The sequence below is a fragment of the Humulus lupulus genome, chromosome 2 (assembly GCF_963169125.1).
Source record: "Humulus lupulus chromosome 2, drHumLupu1.1, whole genome shotgun sequence".
In the NCBI taxonomy this organism is placed as follows: Eukaryota; Viridiplantae; Streptophyta; class Magnoliopsida; order Rosales; family Cannabaceae; genus Humulus; species Humulus lupulus.
The window spans coordinates 105,991,850-106,008,525 of NC_084794.1; the positions used below are offsets into that span (position 1 = coordinate 105,991,850).

The 16,676-nt window shown below is 32.2% G+C and overlaps 1 protein-coding gene across 6 annotated transcripts; it reads left to right on the plus strand.

The window, feature by feature from the left end:
* The first annotated feature begins 1,876 nt into the window (after positions 1-1,876).
* On the plus strand, positions 1,877-11,400 carry LOC133818326 (uncharacterized). 6 transcript variants are annotated; one of them, XR_009885875.1, is made up of 18 exons: positions 1,877-2,409; positions 2,797-4,145; positions 4,524-5,243; positions 5,355-5,426; positions 5,500-5,580; positions 5,708-5,745; positions 5,849-5,936; positions 6,022-6,171; positions 7,092-7,283; positions 7,370-7,449; positions 7,542-7,620; positions 7,729-7,830; positions 7,959-8,064; positions 8,814-8,901; positions 9,478-9,676; positions 10,110-10,178; positions 10,708-10,985; positions 11,077-11,400. XR_009885875.1 is itself a non-coding variant. In XM_062251115.1 (16 exons), exons 1-15 carry the CDS (start codon positions 2,046-2,048, stop codon positions 9,656-9,658), a joined length of 3,690 nt encoding a protein of 1,229 aa, XP_062107099.1. In that variant the 5' UTR covers positions 1,877-2,045; the 3' UTR covers positions 9,659-9,676; positions 10,110-10,195. The 6 variants fall into 6 exon arrangements, 5 of the variants coding, with proteins under 5 accessions (XP_062107099.1, XP_062107098.1, XP_062107097.1 ...); XM_062251115.1 differs by lacking the exons at positions 10,708-10,985; positions 11,077-11,400 and having other exon boundaries at positions 10,110-10,195; XM_062251114.1 differs by lacking the exons at positions 10,110-10,178; positions 10,708-10,985; positions 11,077-11,400 and adding an exon at positions 9,756-9,905.
* The last annotated feature ends 5,276 nt before the right edge of the window (positions 11,401-16,676 follow it).

The window sequence follows — 16,676 nt, forward strand, 5'->3', positions numbered from 1 at the left end:
CTCATGACTTACCTCATCACTAATCACTCTTAACTGTCACGTGTTAGGAGGTGAAAATACGGACAACAATTAGTATTACTCTATTCATTGAGTTAAAATTATTTTATTATTTTTTCTTTTATTCTCTTTCTTTACTAATTATATATTATTTTATTTTGTTTCTTTCTCTTTCATTTTTATAGTATTTTAATGAATAAAAAATAATATTTAAATGGTGTAGATAAAATATAAAAAAGAAATAAAGAACTGAAATATAGTGTATTATAAATATTTGATGTAAAATAAAGAAAATAAAGTTTAAGTGATTTATTTAAAATAAATAAAGTATATCATAGAGTTTTCTTAGTCACGTGCTTCCTACTAGTCTTATATTATATAGGGTTATTACCGGCGAAAATACCCAATGTTTTCATGTTGTTCCACTTTAACACCCAATCTTTATTTTTCGCGGTGAATATACTCAAACCCACATGAACTGTGTTTCCGTCACTACCCACCCATTAACACCGTTTACAGTGCTTATGTGGAATTGACGTGGTCTGACAAAGCTGAGGTGTTATTGCCACGTCAATGCCACATAATTTTAAGTAAAAAATATTTAAAATTTAAAAAATGATTCGAAATTTTGAAATTATATAATTTTATAATTAAAATAAAATAAAATAAAATAGATTTTTTTTTTATTTTCTTTCTTCTTTCTCCCCGACCTCTCTACTTCTCCCTATCGTTTCTTTTCTCCACGACCGACCATGGCATGGTTATTCTTCCTCAGGAGGATGTAAAATCTCAGGAGGATCATGGTTATTCTTCCTCGGATGGGCTCTCTTATTCCTCGTGCTAGGCAGAGATGGTGGGTTTCATTCGGAAGACCCTTCAGAGCCACCGTTCATTGTCTTCTCAGGGGCTTGCTCACCGGCGCTCCTAAGAATAGCCATTTTAGATAGGGAAGACTCGACTATGGAAATGGTTTCGAGTTTTTGAGGAGGAAAACAGTCAGCTATGGAGATGAGTACGAGACTAAGTGGTGGAGACAGTGGAGGAAAATGGGTTTCGGGTGAGAAATTTTAAGAGGGAGGGAACCGTTTTTGGAGAGAGAAATACCAACTATGGAGATGGCTATGGAGGAATCGCAGTCGCCAGCGATGGACTGAGTGGTGGAGAGGGGCGGCGACGGCAGCGAACGGTGGAGCTAGGCGGCGAAATGCAGACGGTGGAGGAGGATTTCTGGGTTTCGGGTGGGAGTTCTTATTTAAAATTATGTGGCATTGACGTGTTGGGGAAGAGTGGTTTGGGGATTGTGTATAAGGTGGTGCTCGGGAATGGGATTCTAGTGGCGGTGAGGAGATTGAGTGAGGGTGGTGACTAGAGGTATAAGGAATTTGTGGCTGAGGTTCAGGCTGTTAAATTGAGAGCTTACTGTTGGGCCCTTGATGAGAAACTTCTTATCAGTGATTTCATCTCTAATGGCAACTTGGGTAATGCTCTTCTGGGTATATTATGTGGCATTGACGTGGCAATAACACCTCAGCTTTGTCAGACCACGTCAATTCCACATAAGCACTGTAAACGGTGTTAATGGGTGGGTAGTGACGGAAACACAGTTCATGTGGGTTTGAGTATATTCACCGCGAAAAATAAAAATTGGGTGTTAAAGTGGAACAACATGAAAACATTGGGTATTTTCGCCGGTAATAACCCTATTATATATATTTATTTACTTTTTAAAATGAAGAGTCACAAGTTTCGAAGGTGCAAGTAAAATGGGTAGATTTTGCTACTTAAACTAAAGAGAAATCCTTTCAAAAATAATAATGAAACCGATAAAAATTGACTTGAATAACTATTTTTTTTCAAATCTATAAATAATAAAATGATTTCCCGCACAAACAAAAACAATCACTACTTCTTCCTCGTCCCCTCCCTCTCTCTCTGATGTGAGATGAGATGAATCTCCACACTCTCACTGGCACACTCTTCTAATTCCACATTCCTTCTTCAAACCCTAATCTCCAATTTCTCTTCCCATTCCTCCCTCCCTTCCTTCAATGGCCTCCAAGGTCCCCGACGAAGGTTCTAATACCAAGACAGAGGACGAAAACCTCGCTCTCCGCACCAAGAACAAACGCTCTCGCCGAGTCAGCTTCGCCGACACCGAGATCACTTCCGTCCACTTTTTCCACCGGGATGAGGACTACGAGACGCCTCCTGACTCCAAGCCTAGCTCTCGGACCATCGACGCCGCGTTGGAGCCTGACAACGAGGTCATCGGATTTTTCAGGGAATTGGGCGGTGATAGTGATGATTCTGGAGACGATGAAGGGAGTAGTGATGGCAGGAAGTCGTTCCTAAGGCCGATGGGATCGCCCTCTCCCGGGAGCAGTACTGCTGGTTCTGTCACCTCCAATGATGGCAAGCTCTTGTTTTTAGCGCTTATTGTCTGTTTGGTTCTCGGGAAAATGATATTTATGTAAAAATAGGAAACTAATAATTTTTTCTAAGAAGATTTTTGTGTTAGAAGAGTTTTGCAAATAGTTTGTCTTTTGAATTATGTCATTAAACTATCTGGATGAAACTTTCGTGCTTATTGTCTGTTTGATTCCAAATGTTCTCCGTCCATTCCTTCTAATGGACCGTTTGTATCTACATACAATAAAAGAATAATTCCTAGTTTGAATTTGTGTTATACTGCTTGTATTTCTTACTATTGCAGTTGGGTTGTTGAATGCGGAAGTTCTAATTGCTTGAGAAAATATGAACACTAAGAATAATTTTTATTCCCGGCTTCCCTTTGTGCAGAGGATAATTTCTTTGGTCCTGTATCGTCGAGTTTCATTAGACCCGGAAGACTATCTGACTCTGCTGCCTCAGATGAACATCATGAGGCGACTTTGGATCAGACAACTTTTTCATTGCATTACCGAAGTATTGCGAGGTCAGATTCTGGAGATCCCAAGACTCCAACAGCAGTCCGCCTTGTTTTTGAAGAAAAGACAGCAACAAAGGATTCTAATCGTACTGATTCAGGAAACTCTATGGCACTTACAGAATTTAAGAAGGTAAGTTCTCAAGCTTTGGCTTCCTATGAAAATGTTAGAGTTGGTGAAGATTCAGATGACATGAGTATGGTGGATGCAAACCCAGATAAGTATAATTATGGATGGCTATCACCTACATTAGATGCGTTATTGGCTGAAAGCAGCAATGATGTCAATGCTGACCCTGTTAACATTTCTGTCAATTCTAAGTCACCAATGAGGAGTGAGGTTTTGAGATATGGGGCCAATCACATGGATAGTAAAAGTGGTAGAGATTCAGAATTTGACAATTTTGATACTCATGAGAATTCTGCTAAGGTCACTTCCATTTCCAACATCAATTTGGGTCAAGCGATTGGTGGTTCTCCTTACCAAATTGCTTCTGATTACTTGTCTGATCAAAATAATGGTCAAACTACTGGTGTCTCCAACTACCAAATGCAAACCCCTAGTCCATTAATTAGTGTAAGACAACCATCCATCATGAATACTCCTACCTTTGCCAGAGATACAACTACAGTGTCTCCTTTCTCGAAACTGACAAATGCCCAAAGTAATGATTACATGAAGCATGACCAGGACATTTTGTCAAATCAGAAAAGCAATTCTAGGTTGATAAATCCTAATATATCATACATGGGTTCCAATATCAAACAGGGAACTGACAACTTGAAACGTAGATTGTCCAAGTACTCACATTTAAGTTCTCCCTATGGTAGTTTTCTGGATAAAGATGACCAAGAACTTCTATATGAGTCTGTGGGTGCTCCCGTTGCTTGTTTGGAGGAACAATTTAACGAAGACATTGTGGGCCTTGTAAAAGATGGAGAGACTCTAGATTCAATATCAATTGGTATACTCAAAACACCACTGTCTTCACAAGTTCAGTTGGCATCATCCGGAGGAAAAGTAATGCATCATGCCTTAATTTCAGAGAATTCTGCAAATAAGATGTTGTTTGCTTCTGGAACTGATTCCACATTGGCTTTTGATCATCAATCCCCCCAGAATAAAGTCATATTGAACTCCGAGAACAGTCATATCATAACAAAATCACCGGCCTCTACAATTTATGGCAGTGGAGCCACTCCCAGATCAACAACTCTTGAGGTCTCAAACTTTCTTCAATCCTTTTTGTTTTCCTCTGCACTTTAACATCATGCATATTGCACTCAGTAAATATCTTAATTTTAAAGCATCTTGTTCTCTTTGAGTTTGTATTTAAAATGGTCCTTGGAACATTGGACATGTTAATTTCAACCTTATAGGCTGGATGTTGGATTAGGTTTTACTGAAAAGTGTATAAATTGTCTATCAAAGGTTGCACCTATTATGCAGTAATTTAATTCAATTGGCTGTATTTGTTATTGTTGTATGTCATTATTGTTTTTTTACATTGTTCATTATTTTATTTTTCTTCAATAAAATGAGTAATAGTTACTATCACTTGTAATGATAATGTTCTTTTTGGTCAAATGGATAACCTAGATCCCTTCCATTAAAGAGTTATCTCACATCTCTTTCAAGGATGTGCCAATCCAATGCCCAACGACGGGTTCGCCAAATCAGAAAACTATACAGAAAGATTCAATTGAGAGTCCCTCCAGGAAAAATCTAACCGAAAGTTACCCCAGGAAATTGATGACCAAGAGTCCTCTCAGGAAAGAACCGACTTTGAGATCCCCCAAGAAAGTGCAACCTCAAAATTCCCCTAGAAAAGAGTCAACTATGCTTTCCATTAACAGAGAGTCATCTCAATGTCCATCAATGGAAAAGCTTATTTTGAGCCCCCTTGGGAATAGAGCAATTCAGAGTTCTACCAGGAAAGAACCAACAGAGAAATGTTCCAGGACAGACTCATCTAAAGCATCAAATGGTGGTGACATGCCACCGTTTCTTGGTAAAGATGTGTCATCACCGCAGTCTGACTCCATTGGGCATGTAAATAACAATCTTCATGAGGAACATCATACTTCACAGAGTCCTTTCTCTCAAAAAGATGCAGAGATCTCTTTTGAACGCAAAAGAAGTGCTGAATTTGTTCTTGAGGATGGAAAAGACACATACAAAAATCCCAGGGTACAGAAAAGTCCAGGGCTTCACCAGATTGGAAATGATGAGTCTGAGCTCCTTTCTTTTTATGCTAATAAAAAATCTTCAGAAACAGAAAAAACTGTAGGTGACAGATCACCGAAGCATTGGCTTGATGTAAGTGTACTACGTGTATTATGATACTGACATATTCTGCTGTGCTTACAAAGTTGGTAAATCTTTTTATCAACTCTGTTGTGTTGTTTTTACTAAAGAGTTATTTTGCAGATTTTGGCTAAGTTTTCTAGGGATGCAGATCCTTTGCTCTCACCATCAACAAATAAGCTCAATTTCAAAGCAGTAAACTCTCTTTATTCTTTTCATTGTTTCAGTTACTCAAATAAGTAAATTAATGTTTCATCAATGTGTGCAGATTAGCATGTTGGAAGATGTTTTGCTTCATTTCTTGAAGATTAAGAAATATGAGATGCTTGGTTCTGAAATCCAGTCCCAGGTATGCCGAGCAAAGGAATTTGTTCTGGGGTATCTTAAAATTTTTAGGCATATTCCACTCTTGTCAATCACATTGCTTCTTAATCTTTGGTGTTTCTATTTTAATGTTCGTTTTTTGTCTTCTACAGAAAGTTGCTGACCACTCCAGTGTTAGGCATAATAAAAGGTGGTATTTTATATTCCAATGATTATGTCATGGAGTTGCATTATCATTTTTTCTGCTGTAGCTGGTTCTGCCTATTGACTATAGTGACTTGATGTTGCTGCAGGATAACTGAAACGAGATTGTTGCTATATAAGCTAGTGTATGAGAAAGCAAAACAGCTTTTAATGTGCATAAAGCATGAGAAATTGCTGGTATTCTTCTTTCTCAGTATTTATTATTTGAGGGTGGTTATTTTTGTTCAATTATACTAAGTTTATTTTCACCTGCCCTTGCAAGCAGAAAAAAGGGGAACTTTTGACCTCTGGAATTGAGGAGTCCCAAATGTTGAAGTCAAATTTTATCCAGCAGTTGAATTGTAGAAGAGACACTCAACTTGTAGACTGTCATCTCCAGTCCTGTTCAGATAATCTCGAGGGTGAATGCCTGGTATATGTACAACTTAATAGATGGTCTTTTATGAAGATAATTAAATTTCTGTCATGATCTCATTTTTATCTGAACTTGGTAGAAAACAATTTAAACAAGATTATTTCCTAGTGGGAAAAGAAACAAAACTGTTGCAAACAAAAGAGAGTATAAATATATATATATAAGATAATTCTTCTATAGGGGCTTCACTTTAAGCCCTACCGGTAGGGCTCTCAGTGTTTCTCGATCCGTGAACAGTTTTTCGGCGCGACTTTTTTTTATAACCGTGTATATTGTAGCTATATAGAGCATCCTGCAAATTTTTAGAAAATTCCGAATAGTTTACAGTACCGAAAACTAGGTTCAAACATGTTTTCCACACGCATAAAAAAAATTAGTCACGCATGCAACAACATGTTTGAATCTAGTTTTCGGTATTGTAAATTATTCGGAATCTTCTGAAAATTTGCAGAATGCTCTAAATAGCTACAATATACACGATCATAACAAAAAATCGCGTCGAAAACTGTTCAAGGGTTGAGAACACTGAGAGCCCTACCGGTAGGGCTTAAAATGAAGCCCTTATAGGAGAATTCCCCTATATATATATATATATTGGTATGGTACACTATTTAAAGAACTGAGCCACATTTTAAAATTTTCAATGCATGTCAGAAGGACACTGAATATTCATCTGTGTGGCTATATATTCTTGTTCTTCTTTTCTTTTAATTTTCTCTCTTTTTTTTTAGTAGTTAATTTAAATTGTTCGAGCTGTATCTTGATCGTGTATATAAATGTATTATATATTGTCTCATAAAATATCTGCTTACTGTATATTTTGATCTATCTTCTATGTTTGTCCAGTTTGCGAATGTTATAAATAAAATGTTGAGGTTGGGTTGTAAAGTTCTTGTTTATAATTTTTTTTATGACAGGTTTTGAATGACACTATCAGTTCAATGAAGTTGGAGATTAAAACCTTGGATGGAAAAATAAATAGCTTAAGCAATTTCTTGCACAATTATTCAAAGTGCAAAGGAGAACTGAGTTACGCCAATTCTCTTGCATCAGTTCAACATCATCTGAAGAGGAAACAATGTTGCAGGCTTATACGTCATGAATTACAGGTCTTTCTGCTGCTTTCTGTGTATCTTATACGCTTCTACTTTTTTTTTCTAATTTACCTGACAGAAACTCCTCTGTATTTCTTCAGTTGTGGAAAGTTGATGGTTTCGAGAGTCAGAATGGTCATTACAATGTTCTTCTCAACTATCAGGGTTACCTCAGCCAAAGGTGTGTGTTTCTTCTAATTCTTTTAGTTTTTTTTTTAAATAATATTTTATTACTTCTTTTAAATTTTATATTAGTGATTTTATTGTTATAAGATACAGATTTACACTAAATTCTGGACCAGTATCCGGAATAGTTGTCTCTAATCAACTGAATGACATTAATGTTATGAAGGTAATGAGGTTTAGCATGTGTCTGTTTTATTAATTTTCTTCCTGGAAAGCTGTTTTTTCTGATTAATTATTATCTTCAATCTATTGTTTGATTTTACTATGTCCCCAGATATTCCCAAACATGGATGCTCACATTGCATTTGCATTTGTGTTAAATGCTGAGGCTGTCAAAAGAGTTGTTGCCTCAAAATGTCTCGTACAAGAAACTCAAGTAAGTTATTGCAGTTCCTTATTTGCTTCTCAAGTTTTTAGAACGAACACATTACTGCATTATACTGTGGACTTGCATCCAAATACTTTTGGTTATCCCTCTGATCATGGTATATTCTATTTGTGCAGGTAACACATTCTCTTCTATGTAATTTGCTAGGTGTCATTGAGGAGGTACAGATGGCTCAGATAGAGATTACAAATTTGATTCAGACTAACTTCTTCTCTCCATCTGGTAACATATATTTTTAAAACATTCCCCACCCTTACCCCTTTTTTTTGGACCTGGGATCTAGAGAGATAGTATTGCATTTTGTTGGCCTGTCTAGTAAAACAAGGGAATAGTCAAAGGAAAAAACTAGTCACTAAACCATATATAGCCTTTGACATCAAGGAACCAAATGGACATGTGAAAATGATTGTATTGCACCCTGATACTTTGGCCAAAATGATATATAAACTTTTTTTTCCCTCCCCTTTTCCATTTTTGTCACATTGAAAATAGTTGAGTATTATTGTCCTCTCATTTATCTGCTTTCCGTTCTCATGTTTTAATTCTAATCTAGCAATGTCCTTCATTTGGATGCTTTTTAATCATATTTGTTTAAATGGATTTAAATCAGTCTCTAGCTCATGGTGGTGCAAGAGGTTCCAAATGTTTATTTATTATTCCAATTCATGAGGGAATTAAAAAATTCAAGTTCAGTCTTTGGATCCACGAATGGGGAAAACTTATAAGTCTGGCTTGCTATGTTTTTTGATAAGAGCAGTCTCAGTAGAAACTAGAAATAAGTTCTTGAATAGTTCTGTTTTATGCGTTATAAACAATTATAAATTCTGTACATGTTACAGATTCTTTTTATCAAAATGTACATGTTACTGTTGATTTGACATTATTGCTATTTTGTTGTCTATTGATGAGTTTGTATTGTAAGTGAAAAGTTTCAAAACTAAGTTTTCAAGGTGTGTGTTCTTGTTTTGCAGGTCAGCAACTTAGTTTGCAGCTTTGTTTCATTAATTTTCATACTGGCAGAAAGGTGGCTTTGACCCTTGATGTTACATGTCTGAATAGGTATAATATTTATGGTGTTTTTTATCCCGCATAATTTGATGTTAATTTGGATTATTGGTTGATTTTGTACTAATTGGAGGACCTTAAATATTGTAACATCTTGTCATTGCGAATATTTCTCTGAGTCTGCCATGTTTTGTGGTAGTATTGGTTTTATGCTACTATGTAAATGTGTGTTTGTGTGTGTATATATTTCATGTTCCTGAATAAAGGTTTTTCTATCCATGTAACTGATGTTAGTTACAGAGGTCTAGTGTAGTGACATGCATGACACGTGCTTAATCTTGAGCATGCAACCTGCCATGATGTTTTAAGTGAATATCTTGTAATATCTATCATCTGCTTTGCAATTGTCATTATTCATTTAATAATTCAATGGAAGTGTACTGGTGATTGTTACTGCTGTGTGTATTCTTTTGATCTGTCCTTTCGGTCACCAAGCTACAGTTCATGATACCTAGCTATTGCAATCCTTTCTGTGTGCTGTTCATACAATAGATGAATTTAATATGAGATACATTTCTTTCATTGCAATAAGCATTACACTGAATTGTTTATTGACACGTTTCTGGACAGTGGAGTATATCCTTCAGAGATCCTTCCATATCAGGTACAGGATCCCCAGACTGACCCAAACAAATCGAAGTCATTTGAGAATGAAGTTAGATCTGCAACTGAGAATCTAGAAGTTGGATACATGAGGATAATGAGGCTCTGCAGGTGTGTTTCCCAGGTGCTGCAAGCTTCAAGCACGTAAAGTTTTTGAGCATTGGAGGTTAGTAAATATGACACTTCATAGACTTGTCTATTAAATCCGGGCATTATAGTTGGTGTTCTGTGGTTGGTGAATACAGGAGGTCCTGTCCTTGCTCATGTATTTTAGCTGATGATAGTTCCATCATCATGTATTTGGGACTTCTCTGTGCTCCTACAGTGATGTTCAACTGTCCATTGCTACAAGTGTGTAAAGTTAGCAATTCAATATAGTTTTGTGAGCTTGAGTATATCTTTGTTCCCATTGTCATTCCAATTATTTGTTTCTTAGAAAATTGGTTTTCATTAGTGAAAATGACTAAAACTTTGTTTGGAAAGGAAAAAGAAAAAAGAAGTTAACTGTTTAATGATCCTTAGTCCAAAAAATAGACTCAACCATGAAAGGTAGGTATTATAGTAGATTTGAGCAAGAAGACTGTTATCTTTTGACCCAGGGTGCCCTAAAGCTTGAACTATATTGGCTGCCAATGAAGCTTTCTGCTTTTCCCTCAGAAAAAATAAAGGTAATATAATGAAGTAAGGTGGCGTTTGGTTGTAAAACAAAAATGGAATGTTAATGTTAATGTTAATGTTAATGTTAATGTTAATGTTAATGGTAATGGTAATAGGAATAAAAATGAATAGAATTTTAATTCAATTTGTTTGGTTGAGATTTTTGGAATCAGTAACAAAATAATTTATTTTGTTCATTATAGTATAAAATGGAATGAAATAAAATTTATATTATTTTGATCAAAATATCTTTACATAAATGATTTTTAATTAAATTATTATTAGTTTTTATTATATACCAAATTATCATTTTTATTCTAAATCATAAATTTTTATTAAATTATCCTTATGTGCAAAAATATTTTATCGAAAAAAGAACAATAAAATATCATTAATACGTAAAAGTTTTACTTAATTGAATGAAAGTTTTTATTTTATTAAAAATTTCGTAAAATCTAATTTTATTTTAAATCTTAGTAAGATTGTTATCTCTAAAAAATTAATGTGATGATGTGTCATTTTGAAATGACATGTGGCAAGACATTTGTACCGGGTGGCATTTTGATGATCAAATATGTGCTGACCAAAAGGAATATGAGTGACTGGAAAATAAGCTACTCGACATAAACTTAATTATTTACCACTGGTTGGAAAGTTGTTGACCAGTAAGTTCAAAAGGTTGTAAAAATGGATGCCTCTAGTAGGAAACACGTTGATCAGAAGCTTCAAAGATGTTTGGAAGAAACATGCTGACCAAGAAGTTCTAAGGCGTCTAGTCAGGAACATCCTCGACCAAGGAATGTTCATAACTGTCGGAGGTAAACTTCTCAAATATCACGAAAGAATAACCTATTTTGTTATATTTTGAATTTAATTAATATTTTGTATTATTTTATGAATTAAATATAGTTCAAACGAGTGATGACTTAGTCAAGGCCCATGACTTATCTTGTGCGATCTACGAGCCTATAAGCAGAAGGCTCATGGCTTCATTTGGGGGGGGACTTTGGATTGAAACTGTATTCTTTGGAGAAACTCTGTTGAAATATTCTCTGACTTGCACTTGAGAAACTCAGTTGCTAAAGTTCTTCTAATCTTAAGTATAGGTTGGCATATATAAAAACACTAAACGGATTAGACTATTACCAATTCTTGAGGTAACTATAAAACTCGTGTTTATTAATTTTTATTTAGCTCTATTTTATTTTGTCTTTTTTGCGTCTACTCGTCGTTTTGAATGACAGTGGTCAACAAATATATATATATATGGAATTTCTTATATAGGGGCTTCATTTTAAGCCCTACTGGTGGGGCTCTTCAGTGTTCTCGACCCGTGAATAGTATTCAGCGTGATTTTTTTTTATGACTGTATTGTAGTTATTTAGAGCATCTTATAAATTTTCAGAAAATTCTGAATATTTTATAGTACCGAAAATTAAGTTCAAACATATTGTTTTCCACGCGCATAAAACAAATTAGTCACGCATGCAACATGTTTAAACCTAGTTTTCAGTACTGTAAACTATTTGAAATTTTCTGAAAATCGCGTTGATGCTTTAAATAACTACAATATACATAGTCATAAAAAAAATTGCGCCAAAAATTGTTCAAAAGTCAAGAACACTGAGAGCCTTACTGGTAGCGCATAAAGTGAACTCTTATACAAAAATTGTCATATATATATATCAATTTTAATAATTTGTAATTAATGTTTTATTTTAAATAATAATTTTAACCGTTTTTTTTAAATTATATATATTATATACACATAATTTGAGCATATAATTGTTTCAAATATATAAATTCACAATTTATATATGCACACAAATAAGATATAATATCATTTCAAGTTTAATGTATGTATATAACTTTATCATCACATTTCATCAAACAAATAAATTATAATATATATTTATATGAAAGAATAACTTATTTCAAATCTCTTCTATATAAAAAGTGTGTAGAAAACGGAAATTTTTTATTTCAACAGTTTTTTATTTTTTTTCGTTAACTTTAATAGAATATTCTTATATTTAACGGTAGATTGTAAATATAACTTAAACTTAAATAAATTAAAATAGGATTTTTTTGAGATATTTTACAATGATAATTATTTAAAAATAATAAAATCATATATTTAATAACTTAAATAAAATTTAATTAAACATATAATCTTTTGTTGTCACTGTCAAATTCAAAAACTAAAACAAACATAAACTTAAATAAAAATTAATTAATTAATTAATTAAAATAAATTATTTTTAAGATAATTTAAATAATTAAATCATATTTATTTAAAAAATAATAAAGACATACATTTTTTTTATCTTATAAATTTGTGTGATAGTTTGTTGTTTATCAAGTAATTAAAGTTCTTTTTCTTCCTCAAAAGGACATGGTGAGATACATTAGAAACTAAAAATAGTTGATACATGTATACTACTGTTTACACCATAATTTTTTCTATTCTTATTTTATTTCTATTATTAATTTCTTTTTAAATATTATTGTATTTTATATATGTCATGTAGTCATGTAAATATATATTTCTATGTCAATGTTGTGTTTAGATGTTATATATGTAGAGATTATTGATATAAATATTTATATATGTTGGGGTTTTATGCCCTAATTAAAACTCAAATTCTTTGTAATCTCATTTTATTATCAATAAAAGAATAGAAATCATTTTTTGACTTGGTCAATCACTTTGCTCACATGTTTTATTTTCATGATTATTTGTTTAATATAAACTTCTATTAAATCCCGAACATATAGCTAATCTTATTTATAGTGACATAATCACAGTGGAATATAAATATGATTATATGTTCAAAATAAGTTAGTCTTAAGATTAGTCAGTGCACCGGATTTACACTGACTTGCCAATCTACGATATGATCTACTTACACATTACAATGTTATGTTCTTTCCAGAACATTAGCAAAGTAGATAAGATCGGATGTATTTGTTACATTGGACAGGACTGATATTGACAGTTGATAAGATAAGTAAACATACCGTTATTATCTATTCTAGTCATATCATATAGTTGACTATATGTCAATTCAATCTCAATTATGAGTGGTTAGTATTCTAACTGATTGTATTATTTGAGTTCTTTGACTTGTTCGTTACCAGCTTACTCTACGGACTAGCCCATACTTACATCTTGGGAACTCGGTAGTATAATTGAGTGGGAGTGTTAATCATAGATATGAACATCTATAGCTTCTAATGAAGAAGTGAAATGATAGTTTCATTTTAGTTTGGTTCAAGGTGTTAAATGATAGAGATCTCATTTCAGTAATTAAATTAGTTTACTGAAATATCATTTACAAGGAACTAAGTGTTTTAAGGATAAAATACAATGAGGGGTAAAATAGTATTTTAGTCCTATCTCATTGTAGACCGTCTATAGAGGATTGAGTGACAATTATGGTTGTAACAATAGATAATTAGTAGCGTATCTATATTTGTTATAGAGCGTTCTATGAATTCAAGAGTGCAATTCCAAGTCTATAGTGGAGTCACGAGGAATTAATAAGTTAGTAAATTTATTTGTTAGATTTATGATAACTTATTGGAGCTTGATTTCATAGGCCTATGGTCCCCATTGTACCTTGGATAAAATCATCTAGATAGTCTCAATTAATTGATTTAATCATCAATTAGAATTATCAAAGTTGAACAGGTCAATTTTGGATAGTTTCACAGAGTTGTGTAATTTTGAGAAGAAAAGAGAAAATTATGGCAGATTTATTAATTAAGATAAATTGGTATCTAAATTAATAAATAAATTTAAATCAAGGTTCAAATTATAAATAATTAATTTGATAAAGGATTTAAATAATTATTTAATTAATTAAATCAATAGAAAATAATATAGGCCTTGATTTTAAGTCCAATGGACTTATAATCAAATGGGAAATTTCACGGGCCTATAGCCCATGATAATTTCGACCTAGGGCTTCAAAATGGCTGTTATTTTATTGTTTTTTTAATTAAATTAAATGACCTAATTGAGTCTATAAAAGGAGTGCTTAGAGAGAAGATTTCAGAGACGACAGATAAGTCAAAAGTCAGATTTTCTAATAGTTTTATATTCTCTCTAAACACAAGTCATTTTCTAAGCCACTTTGTTATTTTCTCTTCTTCTCTCTATATCTATCTCATGTGTTGAGAATTGTCCACACTAGTCTAGGTGGTTCTAAGGATACATTGGAAGATCGTGAAGAAAATAGAAGATCGGTTCAGTTTCTTGATAATACTCTGCGACAGAAATGATACAAGAGTTAGAGAAACTGAAGGAAGGACTATTAATTCCGCTGCGTATACTGTAAGTATTATATTATTTTTTTATCTTTGAATTCAATTTTAGAAACATGTTTTAGGCTATCTCGTATTAATTTGTTTAATATTAGATATACATGAAAATAAATAAAGATACTGTATAAGCTTTTTCCAACAATATATACTATAAAACTTTAATTCATTCTATTATATATATTTAAAAAAAACAAAAAACTAATTTTTATTAAAATTATAGACAATGTTTACAACTGTAAACGTGTATGCATGTTGTTTCTACTAGTATAGTAAAAAGGATGTAAAAATAAATAAAGTGTCATAATGTAATTAATATAAAAATTATATTTTTTTAATATTATAAAAGTTATATAATAATATAAAGAATGGAATGTAATTGTTTTTTCACCTAATTTTAAATATAATAACAATTCCATTCATTTCAAACCTTTTCTCATCGTCAACCAGTGGAATGGAATATAAAATATAGAATATATATGTGTTGAGCTTGTTAAATTATAATGTGTATGCTAAATTGTAAGGTTAACGGTACTAGTCTCTTTCTGTATCTCTGATGTGTATAATTTTCTACCCTTGGATTGTACCACTACTTTACTACCATTGGATCATAGGAAGTGCCAGATTGTGCTTGAGAGGGGAGATGTAGGTGTATTTTCGTGTTTTTTTTTTGGCAATATGCAGAGAGTTCTGTGACATGTTGAGGCTGGTGGTCCAATCCGAACGTGCCAAATTTTGAGTTGTATGATAATGATGATGATGTTTTAGGTAAGTTTATTATTGTCGTGAGGCCTCAAGTCTCAACTAAGGCTCACAGAAAATAAGATTTTTTTTTTCGCATAGCCTCTTTCTTAGATATTTTTAAGAGCCCGCCTTTTTAGTTTTAGAGAGTAGAAGAAAGGAATGAAAAGTTGTTTGTTTGGATATTTTCAAATGAAAGATCTTTTATAATATATTTTGTTTGTACAATTGGAAAGCACTCGTGGTCAAAATATCTCAAATTTGTTTGGTTGCAAGAAAACTAAAAATACATAACAATGAAAGTTGTGCAAAATACAATTGGAATACATTAAAATTTATTTATTTTTATTAGGAAAATGATAAAAATTGTAACACAAAAGCACCATGAAAATTCAAAATAATTTGTCGTGTCCTTTTAGACTTGAGATAAGTGGTAAGTTGGTGAATCTATTTTTAATAAAAAAAAACTTCTGAATATAGATTTGTTTTAGTAAACAGCGTTTAAAATACTTACTATTTTAAAATATTGTGCTCATTATCCAAATTTTCTTTGATGGAAAAATTATCCAAAAATATAGCATTTAAATACCAAATTTTCTTTGATGGAAAAGTTATTAAAATATAGCATATAAATACAAAAAAAAATCACGAGAAAAATATGCAAAGTTTCTAAAATATAGCATTTAAATATTTAAACAGATAAAAATAATTTTGTTTAATCATTGTTTTGCTATTTTAAAAGTTTTCTAGCTATGTGATTTTTTAAAATGTTTAAGTATTTAAATGCTGTATTTTAGAAATTTTATATATTTTTTATCACTTTTTTTTGTATTTAAATATTATATTTTAGTAACTTACAGTATTTTTAACTTAAAAAAATTGGATTTAATATATAATATTTTAACAACATTAACTATTTCAATTGACAATTATTTTAATATATATTTATATGAAATCTAAATATTGGAAAATGATTTTTGAGCTGTAATAGGTTGGAAAATCAATCATGTGACAGGTCTTTTTAGTAATTTTATTTTAAATGAATTAGTACAAGAACTAGTATGGTGTAAAAAAAGTCAATTTTTTAGACTTAATTATGTTAGTAGAGAGGACAGAAACCGTCATTTGCGTGAGATGGTTGTTGTTTGCCTATTTAATGTAATTGTTCAGCGAGACAGCTGCTTTCAAATAAAATGGTCCATACGTTAAGAATTGCCATATTCCAAACTTTATTAATTTTAGAATAGTCATTTGTTATGTGAACTCCAAGTAAGAATATTATTTCTACATTTGCGTTTATGCTAAGCACTCGTTTAGAGGATTCTTCAAAAAAAAAAAAATTCTTATCTCACTTTAAGTTGTATCAAAATCATATTCACAACGCTTAAATTCTAATTATTTTCTTCTAATGTAACTTCTACTTTTACTAAATGTGAAAATTT